The sequence below is a fragment of the Giraffa tippelskirchi genome, chromosome 9 (genome assembly GCF_054371585.1).
Source record: "Giraffa tippelskirchi isolate mGirTip1 chromosome 9, T2T-mGirTip1v1.2.pri, whole genome shotgun sequence".
NCBI lineage: Eukaryota > Metazoa > Chordata > Mammalia > Artiodactyla > Giraffidae > Giraffa > Giraffa tippelskirchi.
The window spans coordinates 108,958,164-108,975,997 of NC_137283.1; the positions used below are offsets into that span (position 1 = coordinate 108,958,164).

Genomic DNA, 17,834 nt, shown 5'->3' on the forward strand with positions numbered 1-17,834 from the left:
TAATTATGCTTTAGTCTTGGTACTGAAAAAAAAAAATCCACTGCTGTGAGTATTCTTTTCATAAAATGCCTATACAATTCTATCATTGTCCTGATTAAATCTTTTAAAGGTTCTCCATTGCCAATAAGGATAAAACTTGAGCTTTATAGCAAGTAGGCAGATTGCTTTTAGCACTCTCCTCATAATCTTCATCAGTAACCCTAATAAACATGAGTTCTAGTAAAAATAGTGTGCTTGCCATGCACATACAACTTTAAGACAAGTTCTCCAATTTTTCCTTCTGTCTAAATGGCTGCCACTCACTCCTCCAACAGAGACATTCTAGATCTGCCACTGGGTGAATTCCTACTCATTGTAAAAAGCCCCATTCAAAAACCGCCTCCTCTTTGAAAAGGTTTCTGACTCTTGTCCAGATCCCTAGGCACAGTTAGTTCAGTATTTAATGCTCCTGAAACACCTCCACATTACCTCCTTTAATATTTAACTTTACTATATACAATTTGGTTTTATGTTCTATTTTTTGAGAGCACAGTAGTGTTGTAGTGATCTTTGTTTATTCTAGCGCCTACCACAATAAACTACTGTTTTTTTTTGTTTTGCTTTATTGTCTGTATCACATATTCTAAGATATGTGAGATAAAAAGTAAAATTAATGTAATTCTTAAACTTGTAGGAAGGAATTTCATTTGCATTTTTTTTTTTAATATTTATTTTTGGCTGTGCTGGGTCTTAGTTGTGGTGCACTGGCTCTTTGTTATGGCATGTGAGCTTCTCTTTAGTTGTGGCACTTGGGCTCAGTAGTTGTGGCACATGGGCTTACTTACCCTGTGGCATGTGAGATCTTAGTTCCTCGACCAGGGATTGAACCCACATCCCCTGCATTGGAAAATGGATTTTTAACCACTGGACCACCAGATAAGTCCCTTGGGTTTATTTCAAATCTATGGTTATTAATCTTTTGGATCACAGACCCCCTATTAAAAAAAAAAAACTATGATGATAGTTGTAACATTCTACTCAGAAAGATATACACACATACAAAATTCTATGAAAAAGTTTTGTAGGATTCACAAATGCCCTGAACCCACTGATACCTGACAAATTAAGAAGCTATCTTTTATTTTTATTAATTTTTTGGGTAAGAGTATTTACATGGAACAAAAATTTTAAAGTAATAAACTTTACAATGAATAGCCTGTTCTAGCCCTCTTCCCATAATATTCAATTCAATTCCTATTCTATCAAAGTGACCACATTTTGTGTATTCTTCTGGAGACAGTCTCTGCATATGAACACATGAGCATTAAAAATTCTTTTTTCTGACATGTTTTTCCATTTATGTTGGCAATTATTCCACATTGGGTACCTAAGGTTTCAAATGCACAGAATTCTATTGCATTGCTATACCTTAATTTTTTTACAATGTATTTTTAGATTTTGAAACAATTTCAAGCTTACAAAAAAGTTGGAAGCACAGTACAAATCATTTCTTTCCAGAACCAACTGAAAGTAAGTTGCTGAATCAAAATGACCATGAGATATCACCTCACACCAGTCAGAATGGCTATCATAAAAAAATCTACAAATAACAAATGCTGGAGAGGGTGTAGAGAAAAGAGAACCCTCCTACACTGTTGGTGGGAATTTAAATTGGCACAGCCATTATGAAAAACAGTATGGAAGTTCCTTATAAAAACTAAAAACAGAGCTACTATATGATCCAGCAATCCCACTCCTGGGTATATATCTGGAAAAGATGAAAAACTCTAATTTGAAAAGGTACATGCATCCCAATGTTCATAGCAGCACTATTTACAATAGTGACTATTTACCATAGCCAAAGACATAGAAGTAACCTAAGTGTCCATTGACAGATGAATGGCTAAAGAAGATGTATACAATGGAATTCTACTCAGCCATATAAAGAATGAAATATTGCCATTTGCAGCAATATGGATAGACCTAGAGAACATCATACTAAGTGAAGTAAGTCAGATAGAGAAAGACAAATATTATATGATATCAGTTATATGTGGAATCTAAAAAATAATACAAATGAATGTATATACAAAGCATATAAACAGACTCACAGGCATAGAAAACAAACTTATGGTTACCAATGGGGAAAGGGAGGGGCGAGAGGGATAAATTAGGAGTATGGGATTAGTAAATACACACTACTGTATATAAAATAGATAATCAACAAGGGTTTACTGTATAACACAGGAACAATATTTAATATCTTGTAATAACCTATAACAGAAAATAATCAGAAAAAAATATATATGACTGAATCACTTTGCTGTATACTTGGTCAGCTATAAGCTCAAAAAAAAAAAAAAAGTAAGTTGCTGACTTGATGTCCTATCACCCCTGAATGCTTTTCTGTGTATTTTATATAAATGAAAACATTTTCTTGCACACAATACAACTAGCAAAATCAGGAAATTAACATTGTTCATTACTACCATCTAATTTTCAGATCGCATTCAAATTTCACTAGTTGTCCAAATAATGTTTTTTATGTCAGGTGCAATTCCTCAATCTTTTCTTGACTCATAACACTATAGATTACAGGCTAGACATTTTGCAGAATGGATATTAACTTGATTCATCTGATATTTTCTCATGATTAGAATAAGTTTATGCATCTTTGGTAGGAGTGTAATAGAACTGGTGCTATGTTCTGCTAACTGCATTCTATCAGGTGGCATTACAGTTTCTATTTGTCCCATTATGATGATGTTCATGTTGATCATTTGATTAATGTGGAATCTGACAGATTTCTCCACTGTAAAGTTACTCATATTTTCCCATTTATAATCAATATGTGTTTTTTAGCAGGTAATTTTGAAAATATGTAAATATTTTAATCCCCATGAAACATTCACCTTATTCATTTATTTAAATATATCACTATAGGCTCACGGTTTCCTGCTTTATTCAATGGTTTATGACCCATTAACCATGATTATTTTGATCCTCAAATTGTCCCAGATATGGCCAGTGGGAAGCCTAGTTAAGCTGGTTTCCATGTGTTCTTTTTTTAAAAAATATTTATTTATTTGGCTGCGTTGGGTCTTAGTTGTGGCACATGGGGTCTTTGCTGTGGTACATGGACTCTCTCTAGTTGTAGCATGCAGGCTTAGTTGCCCTGTGGCATGTGGGATCTTAGTTCCCTGACCAGGGATAGAACCCATGTCTCCTGTATTGCAAGTCAGATTCTTAGCCACTGGACCACCAGGAAGTCCTCTGTGTGTTCCTGACATGTTCCCATCATTCTTCCAGCACTCCCTTACTTTCTAGTACAAAAAGATGATCCAGGCTAAACTTAATGCTTAAGTTTGCTTAATGCTTTTGCTTTTGCTTAATGCTTTTTGCTAATGCTTAATGCTTTTCCTGCCCCAGTGGTAGAATCAGCTATTTCTATAAGAATTCTTGATTCCTTTTAGTAGAGAATGACATTTAGAAGCCACAATCTATTTCTATATCTCTATGAATTGCAGCCATTGATATTGCTAATTCTATTCCAACACTGGAGAAGGAAATGGCAACCCACTCCAGTATTCTTGCTTGGAGAATCCCATGGGCAGTGGAGCCTGGTGGGTTATAGTCCATGGGGTCACAAAGAGTCAGACACGACTAAGCTACTGACCCATTCCAACACTACAGAGTTCATTCTCCCTTCCTATTTGTTTTCTCCCTTTTCCTATTTGTAACTCCCTTCTTGGACAATAAGAAACCAGACTCCCATTATCCTTAATATATTTACCTATTTGATCAATCCTTCTGAAGGTAAGCAAACTCCCGGTCACTGCTGTACCTTCCCTTACATGGAAACCTTTCTTACCCAACTCAGGATCCAATACCCTGCATCAGGATTCCCCCACCCTCACCATCTCTTCCTCTTCTTACCTGTGCTCCAATATCCCTCTCTGGATTTCTGACATCCCCACCCCACAAACCATAGATGTCTACCTTACTCTACTTGATCTAATGGCTTTAGGATGGCATTGTTCCAGGAACGGAAGTTTGAAATTGAATGGTTTGTCCAGGATTTTCCAGGTTTTTGCGTTGAATGCAGGTTTGTGCTGCATTCCAGGAACCCCTTCAGTCCTACGGAAGCCTGGACATTAGCCACCCCAGGAAAATAAGCTGTCTTACTTTTCTCAAAGGTCATCATATAACTTTTAGGTCTTTCTATATATTAGAATTACCACTCAAGAGCTCTTTAGGAACCACTATGAGTAAATTATTAAATCTCCATGGAAAGAAATACAGCCCAATCAACAACATCGTAAATGCACATACTCTCTGGCCCAGCAAGTCTACTGCTAGAAATTTATCTTAAATGTATACCAATCTTGTACAGATATGATTATCTGCAATATTGTTTTTAATAGTAAAAGGATAAATTACAGGGGCATTTAAAAAAATTATAGACCCTTTCCCATTAGGAACACAGAACAATAATCAGATCGGCTAAAAAGTTTAACAACTCTCAGAAACAGAAATGAGCACCATAAAATGAAGCAGCTGCGCAAATCACAAGGCAAAAACAAAAGCAGGATGACACAAACAGGCAGGAAATAATGTTTCTACCACATTTGTTAGATACTTGTCAGAAAACCGTTTCCCAGGTCATTAGCTAAATTCTTTACACAGCCCAGTAGTGGTATCAGGACACTTTTCAGAGTGTCCCCAAAGATTGCCTCGGGCTTGCCAGAAACTGGAGAGGAACTTGAGCTGTTTGGTCAGGATTTTCCAGCTTTTTGCACTGGATACAGGTTTGTGCTGCACCCCAGGGACCCCTTCAGTCGCAAGGAAACGTGGACAGTAGCCACCCCAGGACCGGGCTACACAGTGAGAAAACGTAGACGGGCGCTGTCCAACATGGCACCGCTCGCCAGACAGGGCTATTCACTTTCAAAGTCAGTACGGATAAAAATTCAGTTCCCGGGTCGCGGTGGCTAAATTACGAGTGCTCAACAGTGACAAGCAGGCTAGTGGCTACCGTATTAGCGCAGATGTAGAATCTTTCCATCACCTCGGGAAGTCTATCGGACAGCGCTGACACAGTTTAGAGTTAAAAACAAGAACAAGTTTGTAAGCCCCTAGGCTCCACAATCAAAAACAACCAAGAAACGTTATTACTCTTTCCAAATATTTTGAGGGGGAAAATTATGCTAAGAAACACCAAATAAAAAGAAACCTGCAAAGGCACCTGCCAGCAGGCTTCCTCAGCAACTCACTCGTTAATTCCCACGGCGCAGGCCGTCAGTCTTTCTGTGGTACATAACTCCTCAGACTTGTAGAATTCAGCAAACTCCCAAGGCGGTGGGCAATGAGGGCAAGACTCCTAAGATTTAACTGTTCAAAGCGGCCGACGTCTGTATTCACAGCGCGGGCGAGCCTCGGCTCAGTGTTCCACAGCCAGACGCCGCCCGGGTCTCGCGCGACCCTCAGTCAGGCGCTTGTCACCGGCTGGGGGCGCGACACCGCGCGTGTGTGCGCGCTCCCGCACGCGCGCCAGCCCGCGGCGCGAGCGGCTCTCGGTGGCCAATGGGGCGGGGAGCCGCGCGCCGGGGGCGGGGCTGTGACGCGCGCACCTCGTGACCCTGCTAGCGGCCTGCGCCTGAGGAAGCCGGAAGCGGCTGCTGCCCGCAGCCCCGACTGGAAGCGAACAGGCGACGGTCTGCGCCTTGGGGGTTGTGGAACCCCGCGATGGACCCGAACCGGACCATCGAGCGGCGGAGGTCATCGTTGCTGCTGATGCGGCTGCTGTTGGTGGTGCTGCTGTGGTCGGGGCTGGCTCTGGGCACCTTCTCCGTGGGCAGCAGCCCCCACAGGGTTCTCCACGACCTCCTGTCGGAGGAGCAGTTACTGGAGGTGGAAGACTTGTCCCTGGCTCTGCTGCAGGGCGGAAGGATGGGGCCACTGTCACTACCCCCAGATTTGCCGGATCTGGATCCCGAGTGCCGGGAGCTGCTGCTGGACTTCGCCAACAGCAGTGCAGAACTGACCGGGTGTCTAGTGCGCGGCGCCCGGCCGGTGCGCCTCTGTCAGACCTGCTACCCACTCTTCCAACAGGTCGCCAACAAGATGGACAACATCAGCCGAGCCGTGGGGGTGGGTAGAAGAGCACACCCGGAACCTCTAGCGTGGATTGTTGGGAAGGGAGGAGGATGTAATGAAAGTTAACTCGGGTGGGGGCGGGGGGCGCTCCTCACTTTACCCATCTGTGAGAAAACGAGGTTGGATTGGGACAGTGGAGTTAGGGGCATCAGAAAAGTGGGTGGTGGTATAGGGCTTGGGGTTTGGATTTTTGCCCCCATGGCTGCTGTTGGGCCTCTTTAGGTACATATTTGCAGATAGGCATGACTAGTTTTCTTGGGGCTTCTGCACCCCAACCCTACCTTTTCTTCCTTTCCTTCATCCCTTTGCCCCAGCTCTGCCACAGCTTCTTCCCTTCTCCACTTGCAGTTCCCAGGAAGGACTCTTTCCTGAAACCCCAGGTGAAGTGGAGAAACTACAGTGTGGTGGTGATGAGGAACTTGAACTTTGTAGCCAGATCGTTTCAGATTCACCACTTTCTAGAAGTTTGACCTCAGATTAATTATCTTGGAGTCTTAGTTTCCTCCTCTGTAAAATGGAGAAAAACCGCTGCCAGATGTGACTATTAAAAGAATAAAAAGAGATAATGCATGAAAGTTCATTTTAGTCATTAATACAGTCTGGAGGCATTTGGCCAGGAGACCAGTTCTTCTCCGCTTATTAGAGGTGTACTCTGAGCAAGTTATATTCAATGTGCCTGTATTCTCATGTGTAAGATGGAGATAAAAGGAACTCTTAGAAAACTGGCACAGGGACTTCCCTGGTGGTCCAGTGGCTAAGACTTACAGCTTCCAATGAAGAAGTCCCAAGTTTGATCACTGCTTAGGGAATAGGATGCTACATGGCACAATTAAAAAATCCTGCATGCTACAATTAAGACCTGGCACAGCCAGTAAAAGAAAAAAAACTAGCGCATAGTAATAGTTTTCAGTAAATGGGAACTAAAATTTTACAAAATGGTAAAGCTGCTCTCGTCTCTTGTACTCAGAGCTCTTCTGGTCATGTGGTAGGTGCTATGAGGCGCTTAATTAGCAGACACAGAGACATGTCCCTATTCCTAACTACTTTATAGGGCTTGGCGTAGGAAAGGATTAGTGTCAAGGCTGGTGGGAGTCATGAGGTATGGGCTAGATATGCCTTTTAAAGGAAAAACATGAGGAATGACATTGGGATTGTGGAGTGGAAAGTTCCTCTTGTACTGAGGAAAAAAAAGTCTCATGAAAATGTGGTTGGAATTATTTCATAAATCATGGTTGATGTGACAGAATATAGACGTATATAGCTGCATCCCCTACTTTGTCAGCCTGATATTACTTGACATAAATATGCATTTTTATATAAATAGGGAATTTATTTGCATTAAATAAATTCTGTGCTCAGTCTTTCTGTAAAGAGTAAGTTTTCGAGGAACTTTAGGCTTACATGCAATGTTTTTTGAGCATCCTTCTATTGGGTATAGCCAGGGATATATATGTGTGTGTGTATATATATATACCCCATTATTTTAAAGTAAAGCACCCAAGACTTGTTCCTTCCTATCATACTATAGCAGGATATGTACGGCATCATAACTGATTTAAGCAGTAAGTGAGTTAGTTGTTCTGTGGTCAGAATGACTGTGAATTGTGGTGCACTGCTTGGCTCTTGAGGCAGCAAATACTTTTCTCATTTGTGTAGTTTTTACACTAATTAAGAATTAAGATGAAGATGAAATTAAGAATTAAGATGAAGATGAAGAGGAATTAAGATGAAGTTAAAAAGTTACCCCAGACTCTGGTGGTACAGTGTTATGGGCTTCTGTGGGCCAATTATGGGCCAATTTGTGTATGAATTTACACATGAATTCCCCACTGCCCCTGGCAATGTAGGGGTAGCATGAACTGTGTCTTGTGCTTTGTGTCTCAGATTCTACCAGTGACCTGCGCACGCAGCTTGCCTCACTGTTGTGTGAAAGGATCAGAGGAAAGAGATAAGAGGCAGAAAGACCCTTTCCCCAATTTATATTTCCTCTCCCAGCTCATCCACCCCTTTCCTCAGTAGAGCTGGATGTCATAGCTCAAAAACATGATTTCTGAAGTTCTGGGGGTACTTCATGGATTTAGTAGGCTTTTTCAGATGGGTGTGGGAACTGAGCCATTATGTGTAATAATGAACATATGGAAAAATATGTATGAATTTCTTAGGAGTAAACTTAAAATGATCAATTGTCCTTTGTGTGTGTGTGGCAGGGAGTTGTTTCTGGAGAGTAATGTATTTTCTTTGACTCATAGACTCAAGTCTTTCATTTAAATGAGTTTAATTAGCAAGTACATGCTATCCTTAAATATTGAACAGGTAAAAGGGTACTGAAGGAAAAGGAGGGGATAGTCCAGGCTTCAAACTTCAAATTATCAGTGTAGTTAGGGAAATAAAATTAATCTATATTGAGAAAAATTTAAAAAGGAAAAAACCATTCATGTGAATGTTACAAATTGTACAATAGGATTTTAGAACAAAAGAGTGAAGATGCTGAATTAAAGAAGGGAAGAGAGCAAGAGAGGGGGCTGCTTATCAGAGAAAACCTACAGGCAATTTTATCAAGACATTCTTTCTCAACTCTTTAGTGTGAATCCATGTCCATGGATTGATTGAGAGAGGAGGAGAGTGTAAAGAGAAAAAGAATCAATGGTAGAAATTAGCACGCTATTTCTTTGGTGCAGCAAGCTGATTCATTTAACTGTAATAGAGTTATCTGAAGAGAATTCTATTTTCTAGTCACTTCTTGGAATTAATGGGTCAAGGACTCCATATAGTTTTATTATCTTAAGATAAGAATACAGTGATTTGTGAAACCTGAATAATGGAATTAATGGATTCCTTCTTACTTGAATCATACTTTCTTCTTTTAGTTTAAACTGATAGGAATATTGTTTCATTGAGCTGTTCACCATCATCATAGTGGTTGCCAAGATGCTTTGCCTCTCCTCCCCCCATTCTGAATTGCTAATCTCTATCTTATTCTACTTGGTTCGTTTAAAATTTATATAGGCAGATAGATAGACATATGTTTGCATGCTAAGTCACTTCAGTTGTATCTGACTCTTTGCACCCTTATAGACTATAGTCTGTCAGGCTCCTCTGTCCATGGGATTCTCCAGGCAAGAATACTGGATTGGGTTGCCATTTCCTTTCGAGGGAATCTTCTCGACCCAGGGATCAAACCCACGTCTCCTGTGTCAACTGCATTGGCAGACAGGTTTTTTACCACTAGTGCCACCTGGGAAGCCCAGATAGACATATAGATATGTATATATATTTATGAAGGTGCTAGTGATTGAGGATATGTATCTGGAAGTGTTCAACATAATTTTAGTGTAGATTTACAAATTCTTAGGAACAGAAGGAGAGGATTGGAACACAACATGACATAATATGTCTGTCTTTCATTAGAGATCAGAATGCACTGTTTCTCTGTGGTTTAGTTGCTAAGTCATGTCCAACTGTTGTGACCCCCATAGACTGTAGCCCACCAGGCTCCTCTGTCCATGGGATTTCCCAGGCAAGAATTCTGGAGTGGGTTACCATTTCCTTCTCCAGTACTGGTTCTTATTCATTCAGAAAAATTCTTGAATACTTATAGGTTTGAGCATGGAGTCCTAACCACTATATTGCCCCTTTCTTAGTATTGGGCTTAGTTCAAATCCTGCTTCCTCCATGAACTCTCCTCATTTCTCCCAACTACATTGATGTCTTCCTCAACTGAACTGTTCCACACACTGACCACTCATACAAGTTATTCTGTATTGATTTTTGAAATAGCCAATCATCCACTTACATCCAATTCCTTCTTAAGTAACAGGTTACAGTTAGCCAGCTACACCCACCTAGAGCACTTTTGTTGGCAACAGGTAGCTAGGTGAAATAGCAAATGTCAGTTACTGGGTGCCAGACAGTGTGCTAAGTGATTCATCTGTGCTATTTCATTTAATACTGTACCTGTAGGACTCAGTGATTATGAAACTGGGCCTCATAGAGTTTACCTTAGCTTTCTGAGATTGCCAGCTAGTAATTCAGGTTTGTCTAACTCTTTAGGCCACACTCTATTTTAATCTGGTAGATAAATTATCACAAAATATTGTTTCATTTTCTTTCCTGAAGTTTTCTTCTATAGCTGATATTGCTCTGAAGGAATTCCAGGAAAGGGGCTTTTAAAATATTTTGTTCGAGTCACTAGTTTAAAGGCAAGCATTCACTTGGTTGCATCTTTTAATGAGTCAACAAAACTAAGCCACAGAATGGGTAATCATCCCAAAATGATCTTCAGAGATATTTTAAAGCAAGAGTTCTACTGTTAAGCCCCACTTCCCTCTTTTCTAACCACACATGGCTGATCAGTTCTTTTCTAAAGCTAGCACACTCTCTCATTTATTACTCATCACACTAATTCCTTATCTGTATGTCTCTGGGGAAGTTCTTGAAGGCCCAGTGTTGATGGCATTCCTTATCACTCTTGGTACCCTCAATACACCAGGATTCTTTTTTTAAAAAAATATTTATTTATTTGGCTATGTTGGGTCTTAGTTGCAGCATGCGAGATCTTTTGTTGCAATACATGGACTCTCTAGTTTTATTTTGTAGGCTCTAGAGCATGCAGGCTTCAGTAGCAGCCTACGGGCATGTAGGTTCTTAGTTCCCAGATTAGGGATTGAACTGCATTGCAAAGCAGATTCTTAACTTCTGGACCACCAGAGAAAACTTATCCTCAAAACTCCAGGATACTTATAATGCCTGGTAAATAATAGAAGTTAAATAACTTTGAAAGGATGAAGGGTCAGCAAGACTTAACTTTGCTTGTGGCAAAAAGGAAAGGAAATAGATAAGGACCCAGTAATTCAGGAACTTGAATTTATCATTTATTAGTGTAAATCCATTCTTGTGGATTTTAAGATTTTGAGCCAAAACTGCCCAGAAGGTGAAACAATGTTTTGTCATCATTTACCCACCAGATTTTAAAAAATGTATAAATAATATATGTTCATTGTAGAAAAATTCAGACAGTGTAAAAGAGGTAAAAAAGAAAATGAAAATCCCTCTATTTCCATTATTCAGAGATAGCTACTGCTACATTTTGGTGAACAGCTTTCCAGAATATTTTCCTGTTCATAAGAAGTATATTAATATTATATGTGGGCCTAAGTAGTTGAAATGGTACCATAGAAGCATATACTTATTTAAGAAGCAAAGATCTTCTTCCCTTGCAAGTGAACCTAGTACCAATAAATAAAGCTGCTATTGTTTTATTACAGATGTTATTAATGATGTCATTATTTGATTATAACAAATAGCTCGCCAGGCTCCTCTGTCCATGGAATTTTCCAGGCAAGAATACTGGAGTGGGTTGCCATTTCCTCCTGCAGGAGATCTTCCCAACCCAGGGATCAAACCTGCATCTCCTGCTTTGACAGGGAGATTCTTTACCACTGAGCCACCTGGGAAGCCCCCAAAAGCTTATAATAAATATGAATTATTTTTATAAGGTTTTTTGGGCCTCAGGTTGTTGTTTGGGAAGTCTAAGAATACTCAGATTGTATTTTTTTCTTTTGTTTGGTTACAGAATTCTTCAGAGAGTCATAGTTGTGCCAGAAGCCTTTTAATGGCAGATAGAATGCAAATAGTTGTGATTCTGTCTGAGTTTTTCAATTCCACATGGCAGAAGGCAAATTGTGCAAGTAAGTAACTCTTTCACTTTCATTTTTGAAGTTGTGTTTCAATAGTATAGATGTCAGATTTTACTTTAGTGAATTTTGAACTCTGAAAATTTTGAATACTCTTTTTTCCTAAGTTTAAATGAATTGCGACTAGCATCATGGTTTATTAGTGAGAACATCTTGGGCAAATACTGAAAGGCAGCAAAGTGTAGCAGTTAATAGTGAGCTTTGCAGTCCGATCTGAATTTTGTTCTAAGCTCTGTGACTTATTCTAACTTAACCTACTGCTGTCAGACCTTGGGCATATAATTTTGCCTCTTGGAGCTTCAGTTTCCTCACCTGTAAATTCACAGTAATATTGAAACCTACTTTACCTGATAGTTTTGAAGATTAAATGAAATAAATTGTGTAAGGCTCTTAGCTTAGTACCTGGCATATAGTTACTGTTCAAGGAATGTTAACTGCTTAATAATTATGATGTTTATAATAATCTGTCAAACGGTGGTAGGGGGAGGTGGTAACATCAGTTCCAGCAGGTTTGCAGGCTTATATGTATTTGTATAATGAAATGAGATTTATTTTCAAGCATTCTTTGGAAAAATTAAAATTATTATTTCAATTTATATGTGTTTTGAAAACCAACTATGTACTAGGAAATTCTTGTTTTCCATACCTTATAATTTAGTGAAGAAGAAAGTTAGAGTTACAATATAACCTAAGGCAACAATAAATACTACAAAAACATCATAGAGTCCTTGGGGAAATTGAAAAAAATCAGATTGACAAGAATTTGAAGTGACTTCCAGGAGGAGGTACCTTTTGATCCTACACCTTTATTACTGGACATGATTTCAGTAAGTAGAGACGAGAGGAAGGACACTGCAGATAGAGAGGCATCCTGAACAGAAGCACAGAGTTATAAAACAGTAATAGACATTACAGGATGCTGGAAGCACAATGGGAGATAAACTTGGAAAGGGAAAGTAGGACTTTGACCTATATAGTAGTTTATCACTTGTGCCAACATTTTTCGTACTGCTTAGAGCATCAGCATAGTAGTATGAAATGGTTATGTACTATAGTATCTTGGGAACTTACAATACACATAGAATACTAAAGTCAGTGAGGACTATAGGTTAAAAAAACTTTCCAAATATCATTTAACCTAGCACTTTCTGAATGTTTTTAAACTGTGAAAATCCTTTTTTTTTTTTTTTCCTGTGGAACCCCACTGGAAGGAAGAGACCAGTGAGGAAATTATTACAATGGTTTAGGCAAGAGGCAAAGAAAATGTGAAGTAGGGCATGGGCTGTAAAAATAGAAAGGACAGAATGAATTAAAAATCTGTGTGCCTGTAAGTCACTAAGGAGTTTAACTTTTCTGAGGATTTTGTCTTTTTGTTTAGTTCATATGAAGATGGAAAAAAGATTCCCTGCTAAATTTCTTTTCCTTTGTAGTATAACGTGGATATTGGATATTAACTCTTTTAATTTTGTTTCTATTAATTCAGATTTTCTAGTAATTTGAACAGAGGCTTGGCTGACAGGTAACTTTTTTTTTTTTAAACCAAAATCTTTACTTTTTGGAATAAAACTTTTTAGTATAAATATGTTTGAACAGTTTGTTTAACATATACAGAAGTGCTGTTTTTAAGTATTATTAAACCCTTCACAAAAATCCATTGATAGGTGAAGTGAGTGAAGTGAAAGTCTCTTAGTCGTGTTCAACTCTTTGCAACCCCATGGACTATATAGTCCATGGAATTCTCTAGGCCAGAATACTGGAATTGGGTAGGCTTTCACTTCTTCAAGGATCTTCCCAACCCAGGGATCAAACCCGGGTCTCCTGCATTGCAGGCAGATTCTTTACCAGCTGAGCCACAAGAGAAGCTCAAGAACACTGGAGTAGGTAGCCTATCACTTCTCCAGCGGATCTTCCTGACCCAGGAATCAAACTGGGGTCTCCTGCATTGCAGGTAGATTCTTTACCAACTGAACTAAAATATATGTTATTGCAAATAATTTAAAATCAGTTCATTAGAATAAATGGGGTATATGTTGGGGTTCACTTCTTTTGACTGATGTTGTTCAGTTGCTAAGTCATCTCTAACTCTTTGTGACCCCATGAACTGCAGCACCCCAGGCTTCCCTGTTCTTCACCATTTCCCAGAGTTTGCTCAACTCATTTTCATTGAGTCAGTGATGCCATCCAACCATCTCATCCTCTGTCACCCCCTTCTCCTCTTCCCCTCAATCTTTCCCAGCATCAGGGTCTTTTCCAATGAGTTGGCTCTTTGTGTCAGGTGGCCAAAGTATTGGAGCTTCATCATCAGTCCTTCCAATGAATATTCGGAGTTGATTTCCTTTAAGATTGACTGGTTTGATCTCCTTGCTGTCCAAGGGATTCACAAGAGTCTTCTCCAGCACCACAGTTCAAAAGTATCAATTTTTTGGTGCTCAGCCTTCTTTCTGGCCCAGCTCTCAACATTTGTACATGACTACTTTAGAAAAACCATAGCTTTGACTATACAGACCTTTGTTGGCAAAGTGATGTCTCTGCTTTTTAATATGCTGTCTAGGTTTGTCACAGCTTTCTTTCCAAGGAGCAAGAGTCTTTTAATCTCATGGCTGCAGTCACTGTCCATAGTGATTTTGGAGCCCAAGAAAATAAAATCTGTTACTGTTTCCACTTTCCCCACATCTATTTGTTATGAAATGATAGGACTGGATGCCATGATTTTAGTTTTTTGAATGTTGAGTTTTAAGCCAACTTTTTCACTCTTTTCTTTCACCTTCATCAAGAGACTCTTTAGTTCCTTTTCACTTTCTCTAATTAAAGTGGTATCATCTGCATGTCTGAGATTGTTAATATTTCTCCCAGAAATTTTGATTCCAGCTTGTGAGTCATCCCAACATTGTACATGATGTACAAGTTAAATAAGCAGGGTAACAATATACAGCGTTGATGTACTCCTTTCCCAATTTTGAAGCCATCCATTGTTCCATGTCCAGTTCTAACTGTTGCTTCTTGTCCTGCATACAGGCTTCTCAGGAGACAGGTAAGGTGGTCTAATATTCCCATCTCTTTAAGAATTTGACTGATGTTACTCAATTTATATATGTGAGAGGTAAAGCATCTTTTCTCTCAAAGGTATTTTGTAATGAATTTACCAATTCAAAGAAGCTTTCTTCTCTAGTTATTTTCTAAAAAAGGAAAAAAACATTTTGTTGCATATTTACTCAGTATGACAGGTATAAAACTCTTTAGAATAAATTCTTAGGGTGCCTTTGTTTTTCTATGAGGCATCCTATCTTGAAAATATTCCTTGATTTAACTTCTGAAGAAAAGATGAAATGTTTACTCCCTAATTAAAATTAATTTGCCCAAGATGCATGGCCAAGCAGGATGCAGAAGAGTATGACATCTTTTGGAGAATTATATAGCTAGGTGGGCAGGAAAGAAAGAAAGACTTAGGTTTCATTCTACTTACATTTGTATCCTTTGGATTATATACCATGTGCATTTAATACCTAGTCAAAAATACATAAAATTAAAAAAAACTTGACAGATTGTCCAAATCTGCTGTGATTATTTGTATGTTAGATGTAATTAGAAAAATTGGCTATTTTCTTTTCCCAGATTATGCATCAAAAAAATTGTCTTCCATTCATTGTTTCACATTTTAAAATTTATCACAATTTATATTCTGTATTTTGTATGGAAATAAAATAGTTTTATAACTTTATACTCCTCAGCAGTTTTCCCTTGGGCATTCATTCTAAAATAATTATCTTATCTAGAAATGAATAATCTCTACCAAATTACCTGGAAACACTTCTAATTATGTTCTCTGAAATCTGCTTAATAAAGATATTATGAACATTTTCTGAAAATTTTAAAGAATTGTTCAAAAAACTTTGTAATTTTCACCAAAATTTAACAAAGCATGGTTACTTGAGCAACATAGTGTTTTCTTACAAAGTAGTGAGAAAAGAAATTTGAAGAACAGGAAAAATGAGCTAAAGAAGGTGAGTAATAAGTCAGCAGTTAAATAATATTTCTCAATTTCATAACATGTGGCTCATTTGAAATTCACAATAAGCCTTGTGAGATAGAATGAAGGCTCAGAAAGTGTAAAGGAGTTACAGATCAGGAGTGTGGAACTAAAATCAGAAGGCTTTAAGAAAAGACTGTATTCATGAGTTAAGGCCTAATTTTGTTTTTAAAGTGCTATAAATTCATTGCACAGTCTCCATTTTAAGAACTATAGATACATTTTAGCCCTACAAAGTTTAATGTTTATGCTATATACATGTTTGATATTATAGAAAACATATAGTCTTTTACATTATTATAGTCTTTTACTAAAAATATAAATGTAAAATGTTCTTTTTTTTCTATCAGTGCTACATAAAATTAAAAGTAGATAATGTGAAAAAAAAGTCTTTAATAAAGTTGCACATTTTCTAATGTTAATCCTCAGCAATGATCAGGAATCAGGCATCAGGTTCTGAGACAATCACATCTTTAGCAACCAAATCTATTAAACCACTGATTTCATGATATCCTCACTCTTTTATTTTCTTTATAAATGATGCTATAGGCTTCTCTGTGTTTGTGTGTGTGTGTGTGCGTGCACACTTGCGTGCTAAGTCACTCAGTCATATCTGACTCTTTGCGACCCCATAGAATGTAGTCCACGAGGCTCCTCTCTCTGTCCATGGGATTCTCCAGGCAAGAATACCAGATCAGGATGCCGTTCCCTTCTCCAGGGGATCTTGTGGACCTAGGGATCAAACCCGCGTTTCTTGTGTCTCCTGTATTGGCAGGCAGATTCTTTACCACTAGTGCCACCTGGGAATCCCCAGGTTTCTGTTTACCTTGTACTTAAAATCCATTTGTTACCTATTCGGTCATTGTTTGTTTTAAATCTTTGGCCTTTAGAAATAGATAAAAGAACAAATACAAATAATATTTACTCTTTTGATAAAATGGAAGAAAGCAATCATGTCACACTATAATTTTAAATAAATTTGTGTCTGATCAGAAGTTTGCCTAGGATGTTGTCATTTTGTATTGTAGGAGGCCAAAATATGAAAAGGAAAGATATTCCCATCTGAATGCAGAGTTCCAAAGAATAGCAAGGAGAGATAAGAAAGCCTTCCTCAGCGATCAGTGCAAAGAAATAGAGGAAAACAACAGATTGGGAAAGACTAGAGAGCTCTTCAAGAAAATTAGAGATACCAAAGGAACATTTCATGCAAAGATAGGCTCAATAAAGGACAGAAATGGTATGGACCTAACAGAAGCAGAAGATATTAAGAAGAGGTGGCAAGAATACACAGAAGAACTGTACAAAAAAGATCTTCACGACCCAGATAATCACGATGGTGTGATCACTCACCTAGAGCCAGACATCCTGGAATGTGAAGTCAAGTGGGCCTTAGGAAGCATCACTACGAACAAAGCTAGTGGAGGTGATGGAATTCCAGTTGAGCTATGTCAAATCCTCAAAGACGATGCTGTGAAAGTGCTGCACTCGATATGCCAGCAAATTTGGAAAATTCAGCAATGGCCACAGGACTGGAAAAGGTCAGTTTTCGTTCCAATCCCAAAGAAAGGCAATGCCAAAGAATGCTCAAACTACCGCACAATTGCACTCATCTCACATGCTAGTAAAGTAATGCTCAAAATTCTCCAAGCCAGGCTTCAGCAATACGTGAACCGTGAACTTCCAGATGTTCAAGCTGGTTTTAGAAAAGGCAGAGGAACCAGAGATCAAATTGCCAATATCCACTGGATCATTGAAAAAGCAAGAGAGTTCCAGAAAAACATCTATTTCTGCTTTATTGACTATGCCAAAGCCTTTGACTGTGTGGATCACAATAAACTGTGGAAAATTCTGAAAGAGATGGGAATACCAGACCATCTGACCTGTCTCTTGAGAAACCTGTATGCAGGTCAGGAAGCAACAGTTAGAACTGGACATGGAACAACAGACTGGTTCCAAATAGGAAAAGGAGTACGTCAAGG

The 17,834-nt window shown here is 38.7% G+C and overlaps 1 protein-coding gene and 1 long non-coding RNA gene across 3 annotated transcripts in view; one reads left to right on the forward strand and one right to left on the reverse strand.

Annotated features, from left to right (window-relative positions):
• The window catches only part of LOC145520448 (uncharacterized), a 45,948-nt gene extending 40,506 nt beyond the window's left edge, over window positions 1–5,442 (reverse strand). Inside the window, exon 1 of the long non-coding RNA XR_014064476.1 lies at window positions 5,253–5,442. This is a non-coding gene — a long non-coding RNA (uncharacterized LOC145520448). The remainder of the gene's footprint in view (window positions 1–5,252) is intronic.
• A 191-nt stretch (window positions 5,443–5,633) lies between these two features.
• The window catches only part of OSTM1 (osteoclastogenesis associated transmembrane protein 1), a 42,560-nt gene continuing 30,359 nt past the window's right edge, over window positions 5,634–17,834 (forward strand). For both annotated transcript variants that reach the window (XM_081526819.1, XM_081526820.1), the window contains exons 1-2: window positions 5,634–6,129; window positions 11,708–11,822. In XM_081526819.1, the coding sequence (XP_081382945.1) occupies window positions 5,725–6,129; window positions 11,708–11,822 (520 nt within the window). In that variant the 5' untranslated portion in view covers window positions 5,634–5,724. The remainder of the gene's footprint in view (window positions 6,130–11,707; window positions 11,823–17,834) is intronic.